This window comes from Entelurus aequoreus, linkage group LG11 (assembly GCF_033978785.1).
Source record: "Entelurus aequoreus isolate RoL-2023_Sb linkage group LG11, RoL_Eaeq_v1.1, whole genome shotgun sequence".
NCBI lineage: Eukaryota > Metazoa > Chordata > Actinopteri > Syngnathiformes > Syngnathidae > Entelurus > Entelurus aequoreus.
Window position 1 is genome coordinate 23,323,480 of NC_084741.1, and position 25,112 is coordinate 23,348,591.

Below are 25,112 nucleotides of genomic sequence, written 5' to 3' on the forward strand. Positions count from 1 at the left end.
AAACTGTTGTCAGATGTGTGAACATGATTGCACAAGGGTTTTCTAATCATCAATTAGCCTTCTGAGCCAATGAGCAAACACATTGTACCATTAGAACACTGGAGTGATAGTTGCTGGAAATGGGCCTCTATGCACCTATGTAGATATTGCACCAAAAACCAGAAAATTGCAGCTAGAATAGTCATTTACCACATTAGCAATGTATAGAGTGTATTTCTTTAAAGTTAAGACTAGTTTAAAGTTATCTTCATTGAAAAGTACAGTGCTTTTCCTTAAAAAATAAGGACATTTCAATGTGACCCCAAACTTTTGAACGGTAGTGTATATATATATATATATATATATATATATATATATATATATATATATATATATATATATATATATATATATATACACACATATATATATATGTACTGTATATATATATATATATATATATATATATATATATATATATATATATATATATATATATATATATATATATATATATATATATATATATGTGTATATATATATGTGTATATATATATATATATATATATATATATATATATATATATATATATATATATATATATATATGTATATGTATATATATATATATATAGACTACCGTTCGGACTTTAACTTTAACGTAATATATATATATATATATATATATATATATATATATATATATATATATATATATATATATATATATATATATATCAGTGGCGTGCAGTCACTAGTCATGGAAAGAAAAAAAAAGTAAAAAGAAAAAAAAAACAAATTAAATTGATATATGTATCCAGTGATTATACTAAAGTTATTTTCCATTTAACTTCACCAGTTTTAGATTATTTTTATTTTTATTTTCACATTTGCCGTTCAAATACTGAGAAGAGACGGTGCGGTGATCAGCAGCCAGTTGAGGCACGTCACTGATTTGTGCCTCAACATGGATTGTGCGCAATGACTCGGCTAACTGCTGGCCTGCTGTGCAGTGAGACCGTATTGCTATATGAATTATATTATACATTTCCATAGTTTAGTTAGCTGAGGTCTATAATGTACAGTGTATTTTGTCAACAACTGTATGTGTGTAACGTATTTCTTGTGCTGAGCGATCATAAAACTGGAGGCTCGTCTCATAACCCCGCCTCCTTGTGCCAAGCACCTCCACCACAGAATGCACCGCCCGACGGGAGCGCCACACCAACCAAAGCCCACACCCAAACCCTCCACGTGCAAGACCGAATCCACCCAAAAAAAAGTCACTTAACAAGAAGCCAAAAAGTGCAAAAACAACAATGCTCGCGCGGCGCGCCGGAGGAGCCGTGAACAGGGACACAACATTAGGTACACCTGCAGACTACAGCGCAGATTTCATATTTCATTCATTCACAACTCTTCCAACACGAACACCACTGCTCCCGCACTTATAAGTAAAGGTAAGATCATAATAATGTTTTTTTTATTAAATGTGCTTTTTTGTGTGCTACAGTTTGTAAGTGTAAAGCTGAAGTTAAGTTAAAGTAGCAATGATTGTCACACACACACTAGGTGTGGTGAAATTTGTCCTCTGCATTTGACCCATCCCCTTGTTCACCCCCTGGGAGGTGAGGGGAGCAGTGGGCAGCAGCGGCGCCGTGCCTGGGAAGAATGCTGGTATGAGCTTTTAAACATAACCCGTTAACTGCTGCCAATCAAATGGTGAATAAGATACTCTTTAGGGTTCATATGTTTGTAAATCTGACTGTGATGAAGTCAGTGCCTCACCTGACATGAAACTCACCGCACGCCACTGATATATATATATATATATATATATATATATATATATATATATATATATATATATATATATATATATATATATATATATATATATATATATATATATATATATATATATATATATACACACATATATATATATATATATATATATATATATATATATATATATATATATATATAAATATATATATATATATACACACACACAGTACATATATATATATGTATATATATATATATATATATATATATATATATATATATATATACACACATACCTCGGTTTAGAGGTCACAGTTCGGTTCATTTTCGGTACAGTAAGAAAACAACAAAATATAAATGTTTTGGTTATTTATTTACCAAATTTGCAAACAATGGCATAACATACATATACACACAGGGTCCATTGCCAGGGTTAATGTGGTCAATATATATAAAATAAAAACAAAATAAGATAAGGCTCAGAATTAGGGCTGCGAATCTTTGGGTGTCCCACGATTCGATTCAATATCGATTCTTGGGGTCACGATTCGATTCAAAATCGATTTTTTTTTTTCAATTCAACACGATTCTCGATTAAAAAACAATTATTTCCCGATTTAAAATGATTCTGTAATCATTCAATACATAGGATTTCAGCAGGATCTACCCCAGTCTGCTGACATGCAAGCAGAGTAGTAGATTTTTGTAAAAAGGTTTTCTAATTGTAAAGGACAATGTTTTATCAACTGATTGCAATAATGTAAATTTGTTTTAACTATTAAATGAACCAAAAATATGACTTATTTTATCTTTGTGAAAATATTGGACACAGTGTGTTGTCAAGCTTATGAGATGCGATGCAAGTGTAAGCCACTGTGACACTATTGTTCTTTTTTTTAATTTTTTATAAATGTCTAATGATAATGTCAATGAGGGATTTTTAATCACTGCTATGTTGAAATTGTAACTAATATTGATACTGTTGTTGATAATATTCATTTTTGTTTCACTACTTTTGGTTTGTTCTGAGTCTTTATAAATAAAGTTGATTTGATTTGATTTGAGTCGTGTTTGTGTCTCCTCTCAATTGCTCTGTTTATTGCAGTTCTGAGTGTTGCTGGGTCGGGTTTGGTTTTGGAGATGGATTGTATTGTTATGGTATTGCTGTGTATTGTTTTGTTGGATTGATTAATTTAAAAAAAAAAAAGAAATAGATTTTTTTAAAATGAGAATCGATTCTGTATCGCACAACGTGAGAATCGCGATTCGAATTCGAATCGATTTTTTCCCACACCTCTACTAAGAATGGTTTCTTAAAACCTTTCTACATGCTTTTTTTGATTGATTGATTGAGACTTTTATTAGTAGATTGCATAGTACAGTACATATTCCGTACAATTGACCACTAAATGGTAACACCCCAATAAGTTTTTCAACTTGTTTAATTCGGAGTCCACGTTAATCAACATTAAATTGCCTCAAGTTGTTGCTCGGATTAAATAAAATGACAAAACTTTTCTTCTACATATAAAAAGTGCAACATTAAACAGTTTCAAGTCAACTTAGCCTCAGATTAACCCCCCCCCCCCCCCCCCCCCCCAGCCTGGCTAACTTGGCAGTAAGAGGATATATGGGCTCATTGTTCTTCCACCATAGAAGTGGGTCAAAATCTAGTTTTTAATGCAATATGGACTTATATCTGCTGATATAAAAACATTTGTTACTGCTTTAGCCCTGCCTGACTCGCAGAGGAGAGGCTGCTTGAATGCGGTGGTGACGCTTCAAATGGGTTAGCATGTGTTATGAGAGTAGCATATGTGTGTGTGGCCCTTTAATATGTGACAGCATGTGAGGTGAGTGTGTGGGCGAGCGAGATGAGGGAGCGGTAGCGTGAGTGCGGGGAGTGGCTAGTGTTTTGTTGGATTGGCTGTGTGCAAGACCTCAATAAAGCCACGATTTGCAACTAATCGCCAGATTCGTCATTTACCCTGGAGTCCGGAGCTGTGGAGACCCACTGCCGGGTAGAGTGAAGGGTGTTGCCCCCGAGAATACATCGGCCCTGGAGGAGTGTCTCCCCTGTGCTCCTCAACTACGGTCTGGGAGCCGGAAGCAGGAAAGGTGCAACACATGTTTGACGTGTTGTCAGAAGCAGCTGCTGATCAATGTCGGCAAACCTCCGTCCTCCATTGTTGTATCGCGCAGTCAAAGTGTTCCCAAACGGGAGATCTTAACGAGGCAGGAGGGTCTTCCAGCTCTGGCATTTACATGTTGTCCTAGCCCGGTCGCTGCTAGCATGTGTACTCGTTCGGTACACCTCCGAACCAAACCGAAACCCCCTTACCGAAACAGTTCAATACAAATACACGTACCGTTACACCCCTAATATATATATATATATATATATATATATATATATATATATATATATATATATATATATATATATATATATATATATAAATAAGACATATACACCAGGGTTTCCCGCAGCGCTTTGTTGAGGCTTAACAACAAAGAGCCACCGCCTAAACTAAATTCTTAACAAGCTGCTCTGCTTAGTTCTGCCTCTGCCTCTGTCAGTACGTCTCTGCAGCACCCAGCATTGTCCCACCCACAGAACCATCTGATTGGTTACACGCAGAGCGGTAACAGCCAATCAGCAGTGCATATTCAGAGCGCATGTAACAGCCAATCAGCAGTGCGTATTCAGAGCGCATGTAGTCAGTGCTCCTGCGGTCTGGTGAGCAGAAAGGTGTTTAGCAGGTAAGCATATTTATAATAAACACCTCCCAGTCAACTACTAGTAACATCACTATGAGCCCGTTGACGTTCTAGAAACATAAGGGGCAGCTCAGCTCGCTCGCAGTCCTTGAGGTGAAGGCTAATTAGCTTTTAGTGTAACGTTAGCTCATTTTGCGGTGTGTGTGCGTGCGTGTGTGTTACGGACAGCAAAGCCCTGTCTGTCTGAGAGAAAGACAAGCATTATTGACCTACAGTTAACAACTAAGTTATTTCACTTTACCTTTTTCTGTGTTGAAGCAGCAAAAAAGGACATTATGTTAATAGAAGAGTTTCTGTCTCTGATAGTTGATATAATAATGTAACTGCATCATAAAGCCTACATGAACTCCATGGTGTTCAGGGATGAATAGTCTCTCCTATTGCTATTGTACTATTTTTTCAGCTAGAGTTACATTAATCATTGGTAATGTAGCAGCCTAGTTTTGAATGGCAGGGTCCCGGCTATCACATGTTGATAAAAATATAACATTTACATAATAATAATAATAATGGATTAGCTTTAATAAATATCAACTACAGGCTTCCCAAATGCTGTAATAAATTAAGCATGATGAGTTCAGCATGTGTCAGCATGTGGCCCCACTTTTAACTCTTTTTTTCAAACGCTTATTGCAAACGCTTACTTAAGTAAGTCATTAATTTGACTTTGTAAGTCATTATTTTGACTTAGTAAGTCATAATAATGACATACTTAGTATCTCAGGTAACTAGGACTGTTTTGCTTTTACTTTACGGAAAAAATATCGAGATATACATCGTATATCGCCACTCAGCAAATGGAGCAGCAAACACAACCAAAAACTTTAGGCTTCTTCATGCGAAGAAGCTGGCCTACGACACCACAGTCTGTAGTCTATTGCCCCCCAGGCTGTGGTGGCAGCGACGAGGTGGAGACGTGATGGCGACAGGCCGAGTTACACCGAGGTCGGGAGCGTTGTGAGCTGGACGGCAGCCGGAGGCAGGGCACTTGGCGGTCCGATCCTTGGCTACATAAGTTAGATCTTGGGACATGGAATGTCACCTCGCTGGGGGGGAAGGAGCCTGAGCTAGTGCGCGGTGGAGAAGTTCCGGCTGGATATAGTCGGACTCACTTCGACGCACAGCAAGGGCTCTGAAACCAGTTCTCTCGAGAGGGGCTGGACTCTCTTCCACACTGGCGTTGCACGCAGTGAGAGGCGACAGGCTGGGGTATCGTGGGATCACACTACTCAGCCTTCCCGGTAAGGTCTATTCAGGTGTACTGGAGAGGAGGCTACGAATGGATAGTCGAACCTCGGATTCAGGAGGAACAGTGTGAATTTCGTCCCGGTCGTGGAAATGTGGACCAGCTCTATACTCGCGGCAGGGTCCTTGAGTGTGCATGGGAGTTTGCCCAACCAGTCTACATGTGCTTTGTGGACTTGGAGAAGGCATTCGACCGTGTCCCTCGGGAAGTCCTGTGGGGAGTGCTCAGAAAGTATGGGGTATCGGTCTGATTGTGGCGGTCCGCTCCCTGTACGATCAGTGTCAGAGCTTGGTCCGCATTGCCGGCAGTAAATCGGACACGTTTCCAGTGAGGGTTTGACTCTGCCAAGGCTGCCCTTTGTCACCGATTCTGTTCATAACTTTTATGGACAGAATTTCTAGGCGCAGTCAGGGCGTTGAGGGAATCGAGTTTGGTGGCTGCAGGATTAGGTCACTGCTTTTTGCAGATGATGTGGTCCTGATGGCTTAATCTGACCAGGATCTTCAGCTCTCACTGGATCGGTTCGCAGCCGAGTGTGAAGCGAGAAGCGACTGGGATGAGAATCAGCACCTCCAAGTCCGAATCCATGGTTCTCACCCGGAAAAGGGTGGAGTGCCATCTCCAGGTTGGGGAGGAGACCCTGTCCCAAGTGGAGGAGTTCAAGTACCTCTGAGTCTTGTTCACGAGTGAGGGAAGAGTGAATTGACAGATCGACAGGCGGATCGGTATGGCGTCTTCAGTAATGCGGACGCTGTATCGATCCGTTGTGGTGAAGAAAGAGCTGAGCCGGAAGGCAAAGCTCTCAATTTACCGGTCGATCTACGTTCCCATCCTCACCTATGGTCATGAGCTTTGGGTTATGACCGAAATAACAAGATCACAGGTACAAGCAGCCGAAATGAGTTTCCTCCGCCGGGTGGCGGGGCTCTCCCTTAGAGATAGGGTAAGAACCTCTGCCATCCGGGGGTAGCTCAAAGTAAAGCCGCTGCTCCTCCACATAGAGAGGGGCCAGATGAGGTGGTTCGGGCATCTGGTCAGGATGCCACCCGAACGCCTCCCTAAGGAGGTGCTTAGTGCACGTCCGACCGGCAGGAGGCCACGGGGAAGACCCACGACACGTTGGGAAGACTATGTCTCCCGGCTGGCCTGGGAACGTCTCGGGATCCCCCGGGAAGAGCTGGACAAAGTGGCTTCCCTGCTTAGGCTGCTGACCCCGCGACCCAACCTCGGATAAGCGGAAGAAGATGAATGGATGGATGGATGGACATACATATACTGTATACATAGATATACATATATAAATATACACGTATATACACAGTACATATACATACATAATATACATATATATATATCTATATATATATAGATATATATATATATTAGGGGTGTGGGGAAAAAATCGATTCGGATTCGAATCGCGATTCTCACGTTGTGCGATTCAGAATCGATTCTCATTTTTAAAAAAATCGATTTATTTTTTTTATTTATAATTTTTTTTAATTAATCAATCCAACAAAACAATACACAGCAATACCATAACAATGCAATCCAATTCCAAAACCAAACCCGACCCAGCAACACTCAGAACTGCAATAAACAGAGCAATTGAGAGGAGACACAAACACGACACAGAACAATCCAAAAGTAGTGAAACAAAAATGAATATTATCAACAACAGTATCAATATTAGTTACAATTTCAACATAGCAGTGATTAAAAATCCCTCATTGACATTATCATTAGACATTTATAAAAATAAAAATAAATGAACAATAGTGTCACAGTGGCTTACACTTGCATCTCATCTCATAAGCTTGACAACACACTGTGTCCAATATTTTCACAAAGATAAAATAAGTCATATTTTTGGTTCATTTAATAGTTAAAACAAACTTACATTATTGCAATCAGTTGATAAAACATTGTCCTTTACAATTATAAAAGCTTTTTACAAAAATCTACAACTATGCTTGCATGTCAGCAGACTGAGGTAGATCCTGCTGAAATCCTATGTATTGAATGAATAGAGAATCCTTTTGAATCGGGAAAAAAATCATATTTTTTATTATTTTATTTTTTTTCTGTTTTTGAATCAAGAATCGTTTTGATTTGAAAAAAAATAGATTTTGAATCGAATTGTGACCCCAAGAATCGATTTTGAATCGAATCGTGGGACACCCAAAGATTCCCAGCCCTAATATATATATATATATATATATATATATATATATATATATATATATATATATATATATATATATATATATATATATATATATATAGGGCTGTCAAAATAAACAAGTTAACTCATGTAATTGTGTTCACAATTGTGTGATCACAAAAATGTTTACATTTCTCGTGCACACACTTTGATTAATCATGCAATTTATTTTTACGGTACAAACCCTTTTATTATATCCATTATACGGTCAGTGATCAGATCAATACATGTGCCAGCACAAAAATGAGTGAGGAGACACAGACTGATGTGCTCGCTGGCAAATTTCACTCCAAAATACAGCCTGAAAGAACTGTAGATAAAACTGTTCCCTAAACCAATGTACACAATTAAATAATTAAAAGCATGTACTTGTAATCATTCAGTTGTATTACATCACAGATATGCAAGTATCTACAACGTTTACTCACACTGAGTGTACTCCTGCAGGAGGGCAAATTCAGCGGGGGTCAGCGTGACCCAGGCGTCCTGGCCGCTCATCATTCTACTCAGGCCTCGCCGAGCATCACCACCATGGACAGCAACACCTCACACACTATAGAACGTGAAGAAAACAAAAACCTTACACATTAAAAACCTGAGCATGAAATGTCTCAGAGTAAGTCCTATCTTATCCTAATACTGTTTGACAGCAAATACATGACATAAACATTTCTACCTTGGATTTAGTGTGCCCTACTTTTTGTTTTATTCAACAAAGGTTTGCCTTGGTTTTCATACAGTAAATTATTGTTTATTGCTGTTAATTGGTTTCCGGGCTGATCGTCAGAAATTAATTCCCACAAAGTCGAAATGTTTAATTATAAACGGAATATTTACATAGCTAGAGAAAAAGAAAACCGTTTGCAACATTCTAAATACAGGTTTTTAGCATTATTAAAGCCCTCTTCACATGAACTAGCATCTACATAGTCACCTTTACACTCCTTTAATCCAATATAGCGATGCTACCTAAGCCTGAGTCAATCAGTGGCCACGATATTCAACAGAATGTTTTGATATGTTTGGTGTTATCTAATGGCCAATACTATTGTAGTATGGAAATGTTTGCCTCAATTAGCCATTTGTATGCTTGAAAATGCTTAATTCAGGTAAAAAATATGTAGAATGTGCTTTAAAAAATCTGCTACCAAGTTGACTTGCTGACTTCAAATGTGTCGAGGGATGACTGTATCGTCTCCGCTATCGTACCGATACAACAAACTCCTTTGTTTGTCCGCATATCATTCCTAAACAAAATATCCACGTGTTGATGAGTGTACTTTTTTTAATTGGGTATGACTGCAAAATAAACCACCATGGGGCCAAACAAAGTTGTGAGTGACAGCACTTTGATAATGGGTAAATACATTTGTTGTACTAAACTACTTTTGTTGCCTGTTTAAGCTTCGGACAATCCACTACACAAATTGGCGTCACGAACAGGATGGTTTAGAAGCTACAGGTCGACAGCCGCTCCCGCTCTCTCTGTCAGGCAGACACTGTGCTGCACGCGCGCATCTAATACAAGGTAAGCCTTTTGCTTAAAGTGTAAACATTTTCTGCCTGGAGAGAGCCGGATCGATAAGACTAATTGCTGAATCTATTTTTGATAAAAGATAGGTTTAGTCAGGTTCTCCAAAAACAACCTGGAATGGGGTAAATTATGGTTGGATTGAGTTGTTTTATATGTGATCATTTGTCTGTGTGTTTGTTGAAAACTTGTGATTTCTTGTTTTAAACATAAGGGGATTGTTGATAGAATTTTGGTGGTTTGGAGTGTAGAAGCATAGACTATGTAGACGAAAAATTTCTCTTAACCTCTTCATCCTCTGTCGTTGCTGGCAGAGGATGCTTCTTTCTGCAATTGCATCAGAATTAGCCAGAGTTGGATACAGCTAAATTTAAGGCAGGGATTGCTAACTGATGTGACATTTGGCCCATACAAATTTATGAAGTCTATGAATGTGCGACATATCTCTCTATGTGGAAACTGCAGCGTTGGAAAAGCCTCATTTTGGGTGACCGTTTGGTGACTCCGGTAAAGGAGATCAACTGAGCTGTATTTGTCACGACGTTCTGTTTAATTGGCTGCAGTATAGATGGATATTGATCGGGCTGCATATGGTAGAGCTTTGGTGGAGCTTTGGTGAAGCTTTGGTGAAACTGTATGGAACTGACCAAAACATGATGACTGTAGAGCATTGGGTGATTATCAGTGACTCTATGGTGCTTTTATGCTGTTGCCGTGTATTGGTCAGGGAGTAAAACCAGGGGTTGCTCCGCTGGAACGGGTTAATCGCCGTTGTATGAGTAATGATGGGACCTGTGTTTGTTAATGAGACGGCCGATTCCACAAAAGCACGCGTGCATTAGTTGTTTATATTGGTCCGGACCAGGGGGGCGTGGTTTGTGGGATAAAAATGTGTGTTTTTTAAATTTATATATATCTGCGTATTGTAATAACATTTGTGTAGCACCTGGTTTCTTATCTGTTTTAATTCCCCTCTGAAAAAATCAACCTCTCCCCTCACGCTTTTTTCGCACCCACGCAGATCTGCAAGAGCTGGGAAATTGTCGGTTATGTGTGTGCGTGTGAGAAAATAGACAACGTTATGTACAGAAAACACATGAGTGAATGATCCATCCATATAATTATTTTCTTCCGCTTATCAAGAGGTTGGATCGCGGAGGCAGCAGCCTTAGCAGGGAGGCTCCCCCTCTTGGGCGCTGCGAGCGAATTCCAGTCATTTGAATTTGTTTTTAACTATACTGGTGATTGTGACTGTGCGATATTACAGTTGTTTTACACACTGAGATTTTGAGTACGGGAAAAAAGGCTCTTGCTCGCTGGTAAATTCTCTGTGTGTGAGTGACTGTGTGACGCATATAAAAAAATACAAATTAAAAAAAAAGGAGTCTCAGCTGGGAGACATTTTGAGATAAGAGTGTGTGCGTGTGACGAGGCTGTGTGAGTGACAGCTGCGTGAGGCATTGGTTCGAAGAGGAGTGACACTGATAGCATTGAGCTAGGTTAGCATTGTGTTAGCATAGTATTGAGCTAGGTTAGCATTGTGTTAGCATAACATTGAGCTAGGTTAGCATTGTGTTAGCATAGCATTGAGCTAGGTTAGCATTGTGTTAGCATAGCATTGAGCTAGGTTAGCATTGTGTTAGCATAGCATTGAGCTAGGTTAGCATTGTGTTAGCATAGCATTGGGCTAGGTTAGCAAAAGTTTGCTTACTGAGGCATAGTAAGGCTAAGTTAGCATCTAGCTTGGCATTACTAAGTGTGGTTGAACAGTTATTCTCGGTCTGTAGAGTGTGCTAGTAGTAGGTGCTTGCTAAGTCCAGTAAAATAATAGATATATGGAAAATTACATGTTCAAATATCAATAAATAAATACGGATTGTGGGACATTGAAACATTGTTTAATTCATCATTCATTTATATGTTTAGTATACTTTTTTGGTACAGCCTTGATGCTCTGCTGATCCATCCAGTTTCTGTGTGGAAGTTGAGACAAACACACACGCACGAACATCATAGATTAGGACACATTGTAACTTTGAATTAATAGTTATACAACAAATAAATAAATAATATTGAATTTAAATTTGATAAAGATAAATTGATCATACATTGACATTTTAATTTTTTTTAGGAATAAACACACAATAAAATAAAAGTTAAATTTATATTCTAATACATCTAAGGGCATCTGTGAAACATAGAGTCTGAAGAAGTACAGATAAGAGCCACTCAGCGCCATTGTCAAAACAAAACGTAGAGAAGCGTTAAACAAATTCTGATCAGAAGGAAGACAGACCAAAATATGAGAACTTAAGTAAACAGACAGCAAGTAAACCAGAAATAATAATGTAAATAAATAACAAAGAAAGCAAATTTCTATGTGACATTGGTGCATGTAGAATTACAAATAGAGAATAAAACTAAATGGAAATAACTGTCTGCAAGATGAGCATGACGTCATGAATTGTGCTCGGGTTAGTAATAGATAGATAGATAGACAGATAAAACGTTATTGATTCCTTCAGGAGAGTTCCCTCAGGAAGAAGAAGTAAAAAGTAAACAGTAACTAATAAGGGTATAAATGGAAACAGAATAGAAAAATATTACAAGGAGAATAAAAATAGAACAGTAAAATAAGAGAAACTAGGCATTAACGACCATGATATAAAAAAGTATTGCATTGTTATTGTTTTGCATTCCCTGTCATCCTAGCCCCCCCCCCAAAGAGGAGTTGTACAGTGTAATGATGTATGAGACAAAGGATTTTTTATAGGCTAAACTAGTAGTTCTCAAAGGAGGGTATGGTGTTTCCGTCCGGACAAAAAAGGGAGGTACTTGAAGGTATGCCAAGGGGTACCTGAGATTTTAAATATTTTAAAATAGCGACAATTCAAAATCCTTTATAAATATAATTATAGAAGAATAATTCTTCAACAAAATAAATATTTAGAATTAAGTTCACGAGCCCAGATGGATCTTTATTACAATATCCAAAGAAGGTTGATGATTGATTATATGTATAGAAATCTTTATTATAATTTAATCACTTGTTTAATTTTTAAAACGTTTTAGTTATTCTTATGTTTTTTGTCCAAATAAGTCAAGTAAAACCACAACAAATGAGCAATATGGTGCACTGTTATACAATTTAATAAATCAGAAAATGATGACATTATGCTGTATTTTATTTCTTTTGTTTACTGGGAAAAAAGGTTGAAAACCACTGCCCTAAATCATATCTAAAGCTAAAATTATTTTATAAGACTGATTATTTTGGATTATTGTGTTTGTATTGTGAGAGAAGGAGAGAAAGTGAGAGAGAGAGGAAGAGAGAGCAGGTGAAAAAACAGAATGAGGGTGAAGAGGATGGTTTGAGAAAATATGGGAAAAGGATGTTTATAACCTTACGTTATGTGAATGGTTTCTAGGAGAACAGAAAATAGAAACATTGTGTGAAGTGTAAGGAAGAGATGGATACAGGATGTTGTTTGTAAAGGAAAACGAAAGTGAAGAAAAGATGAGAAAGTGACAAATGAAGGTATTCGTAAATGGTATGCTGTTGATTGTGGTTAGCTGCAAGTTTGTTTGTTTGTTTAGTTGTTTAAGTGAAATGGGAAGAAATCAATAGGAATAATTACATGCAAAATGGAATAAAACTATGAGTGCGATAGATAATGAATGAATAAATGAAATAAGTTTATTTTGGTCATATAATCAACCATCAACCAATTTGTGTGAGCAGTTTAACAGTAAATTAGACATATTAACAATCATACACATTTACACACAGAAAAGAAAAAAGAAAAAAGAATGACCGAAAAAAAAAGAATAGGCGGAAGCCAAAGCTTATATTGGCCTATGATATACAATTACTGAACATTAAATTACCTGGAACATCAACGTTAAAAGATGAAAGTAATTGTTACTATATTTTATAATGTTCAAAAAACTTTACTTTTCAAGGGTCTCTTAAACCATAACAAAAAACTACATGTGTTCAGCTCATCACTGAGGATGGTACATTATTTAACTCCTAAAACTGAAATACATTTGTGTTTTTATTTTATTTTACTTGACCTATTTCAAAAATCAATATCCCCCGTAAATGATAGTTTTCTCCTCATAATGTAAACAAGCTAAGAATACAAACTGGAAGGCTGTTGTTCTTTACTTGGAAACATAATTGCCATTGTTTTAAAATTAAATTATCTGAACATTTAACACATTATGACTTATAAAAAATAGATTGGTATGATCATAACAATAATGCTTTGTGTAATATTGAAATGAGCCTTTTAATTTTAAGTAATGGGTCTACATTTCTTCTATAAACATTTCCCCAAACTTCAAAACAATATTACATATGGAAAAATAAATGAATAATATAACATGTGCAGACATTGCTTATTCAGCATGTGTTTTACTTTATACCGAATAGCAATGGATTTGGATATTTTTCTTTAATATGTTCAATATGCGGCTTCCAACATATTAATGATCAATTACTATTCTCAAGAATGTAGTTCATATACTCTGTCAATTTCCACTTGATTCAACTTTAATTTGTGTTTCACAATTTGACTTTGCACCCTGGACAGGTCGCCACCTCATCACAGGGCCAACACAGATAGATAGACAGACAACATTCACACACTAGGGCAAATTTAGTCTTATTAATTTCTACATATTGAGATCTATTACTTAAAATAACTACTTAACCACTGTTGTGAAACACCTTTCTAATTTATGGGAGTATTGGGATAGGATTGAGGAAGATGTCTGCTGTGGTGGTGGTTAGTTTGGAAATTAATTTAATAAAAGTAACTTTAAAGTGCAGTCTGACATTTTAGTTTGGAGTAATTTATATTTTTATTTAGACATTGCAGTACACCATACTTCTGGATGTTGAGCTAGAAGAGGATAATGGCATGACAGAATAAAGTTAGAATTAAAGTTGGGGTGCCAGTGATTGTCACACACACACTGGGTGTGGTGGAATTTGTCCTCTGCATTTGGCCCATCCCCCGTGATTGCCCCTGGGAGGTGGGGGAATCATGTTTGGTGATTTGGCTCCCAAGTTTTTTGTGGTCTTTGGTGTGACTCGACCGGGGTTTTGGGCTTGCGACCTGCCGATCTCAGGGCGGACACTCTAACCACTAGGCCACTGAGATGAAGGAGGCAAACCAAATCTCAACAGCTTTCAGTTAGCTACAGATTTTGAGAGTATAATGCGAATAACTATAACTTTACAACTGTTTGCTGTGAATAATGTTGAATAATAATTACAAATAACAGCCTACATTAATAAATAGAATAAGAGCCGATATGTAAAGTGTTAAAAAGAGGAGAAGTGTGATTAGGGCTGGCGCTTAGAGCATGGCCTTGTGTTTGTTGTGACTAGGTTGGATAACCAGTCGGAGACGGGCAAGGCAAGGATATGCAGCTTTGTTTGTGTGGCGTTTTTCATGCAACAAAGTGAAATGAAAGAAAATAAAAGCAAAATTAAAATGCAGACAATAAGAATAAACACAGTGCGGAAGTTAAAAGTTAAAAGATTAAAAGATTTAGCTGAAAGATAAGGAGAAACGTGAATAAAAGCATTATTTTGTTTTGGAGAATATCACGTACAGCGGGAGGTCAGAGTGCAAGCATGACAGCTTGCTCGCGCCTACTGATAGACAAATGATAGTTTAAATTAACTTATAGATAATCTTTAAGTGAATTAAAAGGGTACTTAAATACGCATGAAGTAGTACGTATAATCTTTGAATTAAGGTTTTTGATTAGCAATTAATGGGATAGTTAAGACTGTAATTTTAAAACGTGATATGCAAATTGAACTAACCGAGAGGATATGAAAACGATGGGTGTACATGTTTTGAATTCCAAGTTCTGGAGGAAAAAACCTCAACAAAACGTAAAACCATACAGACGGACTTGGGTGGTAGCCACGGTTGTGCTAGGTCAAGCGAGGGTGGAAAGGATATGCAGCCGGGGGACTGCCAGCTTCTCTGAACAAGACAAGCTCCAAGGTGTAGCCAGAACATGCTCACAAAAAATACAGGTGTGACAGCAGGACGAACAGCAGGATACAAACAGACCCCTGCTGGACATAAGTGTCAACGGACAATGTTCAACACAATCTTTGAAGCATTCCTTTGTGGTCAACCTGCACACACCTTGTAATGACCTGCTTACGAACTGTGCCCTGACAATTCAATACTGCACAGAAGGAACTTCCTGATGTTGCCTGACAGCACGACATCAGCTGACAACTACTGGGGACGCCTCCCAGAAATGAGTGGAAGACGGGGACTGCTCCAACTGTCCTAGCACTTGCTGACTGAGGTGCGTCCGTGTGTCCTGCCACCCAAACCGCCAAAGTGTATGATCACCAATTAGACGACTCATAATAGGAGCCTTTTGACTCTTATATATGGTGGGACTCAAGGTATGGCCGCTCATGTGAACTATCCTTACAACAATTAGAATGGTATAAGATGGACAACTAATGAACCACATTGTTCCCTCTGTCCTGCCTACGAAACCAAAAATTTAGGTCAAATGATAAAACAGGGCGTAGCTGCCGCTGATTGAACCGATACGCAAATACCACATTTTCAATTATTTCAGTTGTTTGTTAAAAACATAGCTATTGGCTGCAATTTGGACATTCCTGCTGTAGGCTACAAAGAGCTAGCAGCTACACAACAGCTGAGCTAAAACAAAATTTAAGCATATCAAATATTTATAGTTGCTTATTACATACACAAAGTCGCAGAGAGACAGAAGTCTGTAGAAAGTATTCAGTAACAAACGTGTCCTGCATTATTAAACTTTCTACCACAGGAAACATACTGAACAAATACAGCAGTTACTGTCAGACTCTAATCCGGATTACCCTGTCTAGCAGAGACATGGTTAAAACCCACAACAACTTTCGTTCTAATTAATGTCCTGGGGGACAAGATTACAGAAAAGACAGATCGAGTGACAAAGGGGGGAGGAATTATGATTTATGAAAGGGAAAACATTAAAAGTAGATCAATTTGAGAATGTTGAAATTAAAATCACATTTTCCTCAGAAATGTATTTCAAGGTAATTGTAGTATACCGACCAACCACAGCTAAAGACATTTTTCTTGATTCATTTTCAGACATCCTCAAACAGCATAGTATGAAAGAAGTAACGTCATGGAGGACGTTAATCTGGACTGGTTAAATAAAACACGTAGAAAGAAACTTAAGGATATTATAAACGGCTTCTATATGATACAAATGATAAGCAGCCCTACTAGAATTACAATTGGATGACAAAAATTAAAGAGAACATCTGTAAATACACAAATACAAAACCAGAAAGAAAAGTGCTAAAATAAAAATACCATTGGATTAATAAAACAATTTGGATTCTAATAAAGACATGAGGACTCAGCTCTCATAAGAGAAATTATAACAGGTCTAAATACAGATTGTATGATTTTAAAAGTTTGGAGGAACAAAGTTACAATGTTTATGCGGAAGTCTAAGGCTGACGTTCATTTAGAATTAATCAAAGCTGCAAAAGGGAACAATAGAGAGTTATGGAAAACCAGATACAAACTTACGGAAAAAGAGCAAACAAGAAACAACACTATAACATTAAATATCAATGGCGCTACTATCGCAGACAGTCTGGACATAAGTAATAATTTTAATGAACATTTCATCCAGTCTGTACAAACCCTGAATAAAGAGTCCCTCAAAATCAGTGCAAATAATTGTCATTTATTCAGGATGGACTAATTTTAGAATTAACAAATGAAACAAAGTTAAACAAAATCTTCACTGCATTATCAGACTCACGATCTACAGATATATATATATATGGGTTGGACACTATCTTCCTAAAAACATATAAGGATTGTATTATTGCTCGTATAACAACGATTGATAAATAAATCAATAACGGAAAACACTTTCCCTACCACGTCGAGAAACTGCTACTATAATTAAATCCATAAAGCAGGAAATAAAGAAGACCAGAACATGTACAGACCAATTAGCCTTCGCCACGTTATAACAAAAGGAATAGAAAATTTGAAATTAAAAAGTGGCTTTGGAGCAATCAAGGCTGCTCACACGGTCACTAAGAGGGGCATTATGTTGACACATCAATTTAATGAGTATTATATTTATCCATGAGAGCATTTTTGTTGTAAATTGTGAGGTATGGCTGTTAAAATCTTGGTTGTTTTTACGAATGATGACAGATGTGAACAAGAGCATGTATTGTCTTTGTGTGATGATGTAAATAAGGTGTGGTTGTATTGTATATTAAGAATGTGTCCATGAAGGGGCATTTTAGGATTTCTCTTAATCTGATTACATGCTACAGTATGATTATTTTTGATTAATTATTGATTATTATGAATGTATATATTTATTATGATTAATTAGTGTCATAATTGTATTGCTTGATTTGTGGATCCCCTTAATTTAGGTAGCCAGGGACTACAGATGGAAAGTAGCTATTTAGATATAATCTAGTACAGAACATATCTGTTTCTGAACTTAATGTTTCTGTGCATTGTCCCATCATAGATAGACTAAATTAAATACAACTATTTAGTGAATTATTGAGGCCACAATAATTCACTAGGTGTTGTAAAATATCAAAGTACTATTGCAAAAGCGAACAGTGACCTCAAACATGACCTGTCCTCCGCCTCTGTTCTTGCTGCGCTTGACTATCAGCTGCTTTTTCTTTTTCTTGGATGTTTCTGAAACTACTAATACTACTGCTACTACTACTATTACTATTACTACGACTAACACTGTCCCTGTGAGAGGGACAGAGGGGGGAGGTGAGTTTGGATTGGGTCAAGTTTGAGCGTGTTGAGGTTTTATTTAATCGATATGATCAATCCGGTACAAGGATAAAGGAACGTAATGATTTAGATTGACAATTGCAGTGGTTGGCGAAAGCAACCCCAACCTCAAAGGAGGGTGCCAATTCAGTAATTAAATGTTTTGTGAATGATCTAATATCCCGACATGGTTTCCCCAAAAAGATTAGGTCAAACAACGGCACCTATTTTAAGAAAATAGGTTATCATCTTCAGTCACAAGATCAGCACTTCTCAGGACCAGCAGCTTCCTAGGAAGGTGGAAAGACCATGAGACCAAAATGGTAAGTTTGCAAAATGTAGAATTTGTGTGCCAGTTCCTCTGTGCAGATTTGAGGATGAAAGCAGCCACCCCAGATTCCCTTGCACTCGCTAAGAGGGGCACGGTCAAAGCCAATCCAAGACCATCACCCGATACCGGACTGGGAGGACCCCAAGGAGAGAAAACACCTAGCCAGCAACGATGCGTCCATCGGAACTCCAGCAGCCCTGGAAGCGGCGAGGAGGCTTTGAAGCAAGCCGAGGGCCTGGACCAAAGCCCCAACGCCCCATACTTTGCCCCGCCTTCCCCAAAGCCCCATACTTTTTCTCAGCTTTTCCCCAATTTCGGCCAGCACGGACATGCCATTAAACAGTCTGCCCAATGGACTGAACCACACCCCAAGAAGAGACAGAGACAGACTGTTTGAGTGGATCTCTTTCTTCACCAAGGCAGCCAAAAGCCCAACGAGGTGTCGGCAGGCCACCAGCCTGAGGCACCACCGAGCCATCTATACGAGCTCTAATCGAACATGGACTCATACGAAATTCAGTTGTGTGTTCAAAATTAATTGGTAATTAACAATATTGGTTACTACATCAATTGCAAATGCCGGGAAAAATATTTTTGCAAATGTCTTACAGTCATAAGTCTATATACATTCATCTATTTATGTTCAATGATGTTCATGATCAAAGTATTTGTTATTCCTTTACTAAATCAAAGGGTAGGCCACTAATTGTGTTCTGTGAGATGGTTTTACTGCAGGCTGGTAACAGCGATCGCTCTGAAGGAGCCTCGTATAAAAACATTGAGGTTTTTGCCTCTATCTGTGGTAGAGATTTAACTAGTGGTCTACATCAGAAATTGTTTTGGTCCAGGGTCTTAAGACCCTGGAAGGAGGGTATGTCGTAGAATTTCTGACCTTTTGACCTATATTTCTTGTCTTTTAAGAATGTCCGCTCATTTTCAATTCTCTTGTATTTTGTGCCATTGAATGGACCAGTGGTGGGACAAAAGTGAATATTAAGTCGTGCCAACCTGTCTACAGAATGTGTTGACTGTCTAAAGGATTCGAGTTGTTATGGAACAGATAGGAAAAACAACAAGACATTGACGCATTTAGATAACAAACAATGACGCACAAGGAACAGATAGGAAAAACAACAAGACATTGACGCATTTAGATAACAAACAATGACGCACAAAAGACATATAAAAAATGGCAGAAGACCGGAACTCGACAGTGATTTTGGCTTGTGTGTGTCTTGCTCCGGAGTGACATGTGGTCTGTCTGCACGGCCAACTCAATTCAACCTGCACTTCTGATAATGGGTAAATACATTTGTTGTACTAAACTACTTTTGTTGCCTGTTTAAGCTTCAAAAGTATATGTAGTAATCCACTACAGTTCTTTTTATAAGAATGTTTTGGTTTTATTTAAATATGTTTTTAGGCCATCTCCATGCAACTAGAAGGAGATTTTCCAACCTGAAACCTGTTTTGAAAAAGCTTTATTATAATTATGCATTATGAGAAGGTTCACAACCTCCTTTAATTTTTGTCAAAAAACATTTGTGGCTTTATGGTTTGGAAGTTGTTAATAGGGGTGTAAATCTTTCGATTCGATTCAGAATCTATTCTAATTCAACACGATTTATGGATGTAACAAAAGCATTTGATGTAAATTATATATTAAACTATACAATTTACAATAATATTAATAATTAAAATAATGTATTATAAACAATGATATAAATTATAAAATTGCAAAAAAATTACTTCTATTTTTTATTTTGTTTATTTATTTATTTTAATTTTATTTAGTTACTTTTTTATTTGGTTTCTCTTTTATAGTTCATTGTTCTGATGTAGGTCAAGAGTACACACTAGGTAGTGTGGTACAATTTTGAATTTACATTTTTATTATGTCCGGATTTTTGTTTTACATTTTATGTTTTACTTTTAAATACATTGTATTCATGTTTTGTGGATTTTTTATCCGTAGCATTAAAATACTACAAATGTCTTTAGGTTAGGGGCAATTCAAAATAGTGATATCACTGTTAAAACATGGGGATATGGGGCTACTTTAAGGAATATTGACAGTAAAAAAAATACAAATGTTGCCAATATTTCAAAAGACATTTTAGAAATCCAGTAATATTTGTGTAAAAGTAGATTACTCCGATCCACATTTTGTCTTATAACGGCTACCAGTGATTATTTTGTTGCTAAAAAAACCCAAATCCATCTATTTTCTATTGCTTGTCCATTAAAAAAAATAACTACAATATTGAGCCAGTCTTTTAAATGACTATTTTAAAGGAATCTTAGTTATTGGGGGAAAAAGGGGGTGGCTAACGGGATGGGTCAAATGCAGAGGACAAATTTCACCACACCTGTGTGTGTGACAATCAATGGTACTTTAACTTTAGTTTAAAATATGGGGAAATAACTACAAAATTACACTTCAGTCACTAACATTGCTACAAAAAAGGTCAGTAATACTAATACATAATGTTGGCTACAGAGAACATTCAAATAATGTATTTATTGAATTAAAAATATTGAAATTCAATGATATAGTGAATTTGCAAACAGCCAAAATTATGCACAAAGTAAACTATAACCAGCTACCCAAGAATGTACAACAATTCCTCTCAACAAAAGACTAAAAATATAACCTTATAGACAATTTTAAACATGTGTATGCATGTACGACACTTAAAACCTTTAGCATATCAGTATGTGGAATTAAATTATGGAATGGATCAAGCAAGGAAGTCAAACAATGTACTAATATGATCCAGTTTAAGAAACTCTTCAACCAACAATTATGATAATCATGTGGAACTTATTGAAAAGAAGATATTCATGTCATTATATTATAACTAACTCAAATATTAACATTTCTGTAAGAGAGATATTTTATTTAGAATTAATTGATGTAAATTGTGTTACAAATTGAGAACATACGTATGAGAAAAATTCTCAATTCAAGCTGTTTCTCGCAACATATTATTTAGTACAATGATTATAATGAAACTTTTTCAAAACAAGTTACAGGTGAGAAAAGCTTATTCTGGTTGCATGGACATGGCCTGAAAATGTCTTTTTAAAAATCGATTCCTATAAGAAATATACATGTTAAAAAAAATTATAATAATAAATTTGATTGCGAAAACATGAATCAATTTAGAATCGGGATAAATAAAAATCACGATTCCAGTGTGAATTTATTTTTTCTGTGCACCCCTAGTTGTTATTGTTTTCTGATTCACACCAATATGTGCAGATTGATACTGAAATGTCCATACCACAAATGTTTCTTTTTACAAGACAATGTTTTTTTAAAGGCCTACTGAAACCCACTACTACCAACCACGCAGTCTGATAGTTTATACATCAATGATGAAATCTTAACATTGCAACACATGCCAATACGGCCGGGTTAGATTAGTAAAGTGCAATTTTAAATTTCCCGCGAATTATCCTGCTGAAAACGTCTCGGTATGATGACGTTTGCGCGTGACGTCACGGATTGTAGCGGACATTTTGGGACAACATTGTGGCCAGCTATTAAGTCGTCTGTTTTCATCGCAAAATTCAACAGTATTCTGGACATCTGTGTTGGTGAATCTTTTGCAATTTGTTTAATGAACAATGGAGATAGCAAAGAAGAAAGCTGTAGGTGGGAAGCGGTGTTTTAGCGGCCGGCTGCAGCAACACAAACACGTAGCGGCTACATCGTAGCCGGTGTTTCATTGTTTACATTCCCGAACGATGACAGTCAAGCTTTACCATTGGCCTGTGGGGAACTGGGACAACATAGACTCTTACCAGGAGGACTTTGAGTTGGATACACATTGGCCTATGGAGATGGGACAACAGAGACTCTTACCAGGAGGACTTTGAGTTGGATACGCGCTACCGTGAGTACGCAGCTGCGGCTTCCAAACATTTGATCGCTTGCCCGTACGTGCGTGCCGCTATGTGCATGTCACGTACGTAACTTTGGGGAAATATATGTGCTGTATGAACTTTGGGGAGGTGAACGGTACTTTGGGCTGTGGGATTGAGTGTGTTGTGCGGGTGTTGGATTTGTATTGGCGGGTTATATATACGGGAGGGGGGAGGTGTTTATGTGGGATTAATTTGTGGCATATTAAATATAAGCCTGGTTGTGTTGTAGCTAATAGAGTATATATATGTCTTGTGTTTATTTACTGTTTTAGTCATTCCCAGCTGAATATCAGGTCCCACCCGCCTCTCACAGCATCTTACCCATCTGAATCGCTTCCACTGCCCTCTAGTCCTTCACTCTCACTTTCCTCATCCACAAATCTTTCATCCTCGCTCAAATTAATGGGGAAATTGTCGCTTTCTCGGTCCGAATCGCTCTCGCTGCTTGTGGCCATGATTGCAAACAATGTGCAGATGTGAGGAGCTCCACAACCTGTGACGTCACGCTACTTCCGGTACAGGCAAGGCTTTTTTATCAGCGACCAAAAGTTGCAAACTTTATCGTCTTTGTTCACTACTAAATCCTTTCAGCGAAAATATGGCAATATCGCGAAATGATCAAGTATGACACATAGAATGGATCTGCTATTCCCGTTTAAATAAGAAAATCTAATTTCAGTAGGCCTTTAAAGCACATATGATTTTTTTTGACTGCACAAACATTGGCTAAAAGAATGGTGAGATTTGGACAAGGCGGGTGGAGGTTTTGTGTGAATAATAAAATGTTAATAACATTAAAACCATAATAGCAAACTTGTGTTTTTAACAGCATAAATGTAGCCCAAACAAATGTCAGTGGTATTTTCATATTTGCAATGACAAGGTGACAAGCTGCACACGGGTCTACTAACTATAGCGCATATCAGCTTATTTGCATTATCATTGTTGAAGTTCTTAGAGCAGCGCTAAGTAACTTTTCAACCTTCATAAAATATTTTCATACCTTTTGGAATGATACATGGACTTACAACCAATGTTCGTAATAACGGCGTTATATAATAACAGCATTAGTAACGCTGTTACTTTTACTAGTAACAAGTAATTTAAATAATTACTTTTAGGTCCGTTGCAACGCCGTTAGCGATACCTTGATGTCGGCACACTACTTTTGATGTGGTTTTATGTCGAGAACAAGATAGCGTCATAAGTGCAGGAAATATCTTTTCAATCGTGAAAGCAACAAGCAGTACCCGCACTAAAATGAACTTGATATCAAATAGGAAGAGGCACCATCACACTGTGACACAGCAGACAACAAAATACGCACAAGTACACAATGGAAATATTGAAAAACAAATCAATGATTGAAGTGACAAACTTGTCATCCAAAAAATACCCCGTTTGTTGCCAAGAAGATTTGACAGCCTTGGAAGCACATTCAATCTCTTTATTAAATAGAGGTAACAAGATTCAAAAGAGCTGGCGTCAAAGCACGCTGCTAAAGCTAAAAAACACAGCTCAGTTGAAACCCTCGATGACGTCACACGTCACTATGAAACATGCCCCGCCTTTTAAAAGCACAGACTCTGCACACTGTGCATTTGTATTAAACATCTCTCAAATGCATATGCCAGATATTTTAAAGTATTTTTTTTTTTAAGTAACGTATAAATCACTTCCACTAGTAATTAAAGAGTAATTCCATTAGTAATTAAAATACTTTTCTTGGTAAAAATAACTACAATTAATTACTTTTTGAATGTAATTTTCAGAACACTGCTTACAACTAGTTGAATGACACCTCTGTCATGGCCTGAGGTGGTCTGTATCGCTTTTACTGGCACTAAGTGACTTTGAGGAGGGTGGCAGGAAACCTTTCACGCAAAAAACTACAAATGTGCTGCTTTGCTTTACGGCATATGTCACTCCTCCTTTCCCCATTCGTTAAAAAGAGTTGATGCGAACGTGTCGCCAGACAACTAAAAGAAGAAGAAAAAGAATTCCTACGTGTAATACTGCTATCATGGCCGAAACTGTAATACATCCAAAGAAAAGAAAAGTTTTCAAAGCTCAAATCAAAATCCATCCATTTTTCTACCGCTTATAATGCTAGTGTTAGCTATCGCAAATTTCCGTGATATCAGTACATAGCCACCAGCGTGATAGTTTCACTACTACTTCCTTCAAAAAAAATCTCCCGCCGGTCTTTCCTTGCTTCGGACCTGCATTCTTGGTAGTAGCGTCATGTTTGTAGCACAATCCAAAATCATTTCTTGATAGTGTCTGCTATTTAACATTAGCACAGCCATTAGATACGTAATATTTGTGCCAACATTACAGTGGACTTCATGTCAGTTATACGCTACATGGAAAACGTGGTCTTCTTTCTGGCAAAACACTACCGTTTCGGTCCACTGGCGCCGCCAAAATCAACCAAAACTGAAAGT

The 25,112-nt window shown here is 37.3% G+C and overlaps 1 protein-coding gene across 1 annotated transcript in view; it reads right to left on the reverse strand.

Annotated features, from left to right (window-relative positions):
• The window catches only part of dgkb (diacylglycerol kinase, beta), a 260,736-nt gene that overhangs the window by 192,836 nt on the left and 42,788 nt on the right, over positions 1 to 25,112 (reverse strand). Inside the window, 1 exon segment of the mRNA XM_062062705.1 lies at positions 8,450 to 8,574. Coding sequence (XP_061918689.1) covers positions 8,450 to 8,522 — 73 coding nt within the window. The 5' untranslated portion in view covers positions 8,523 to 8,574.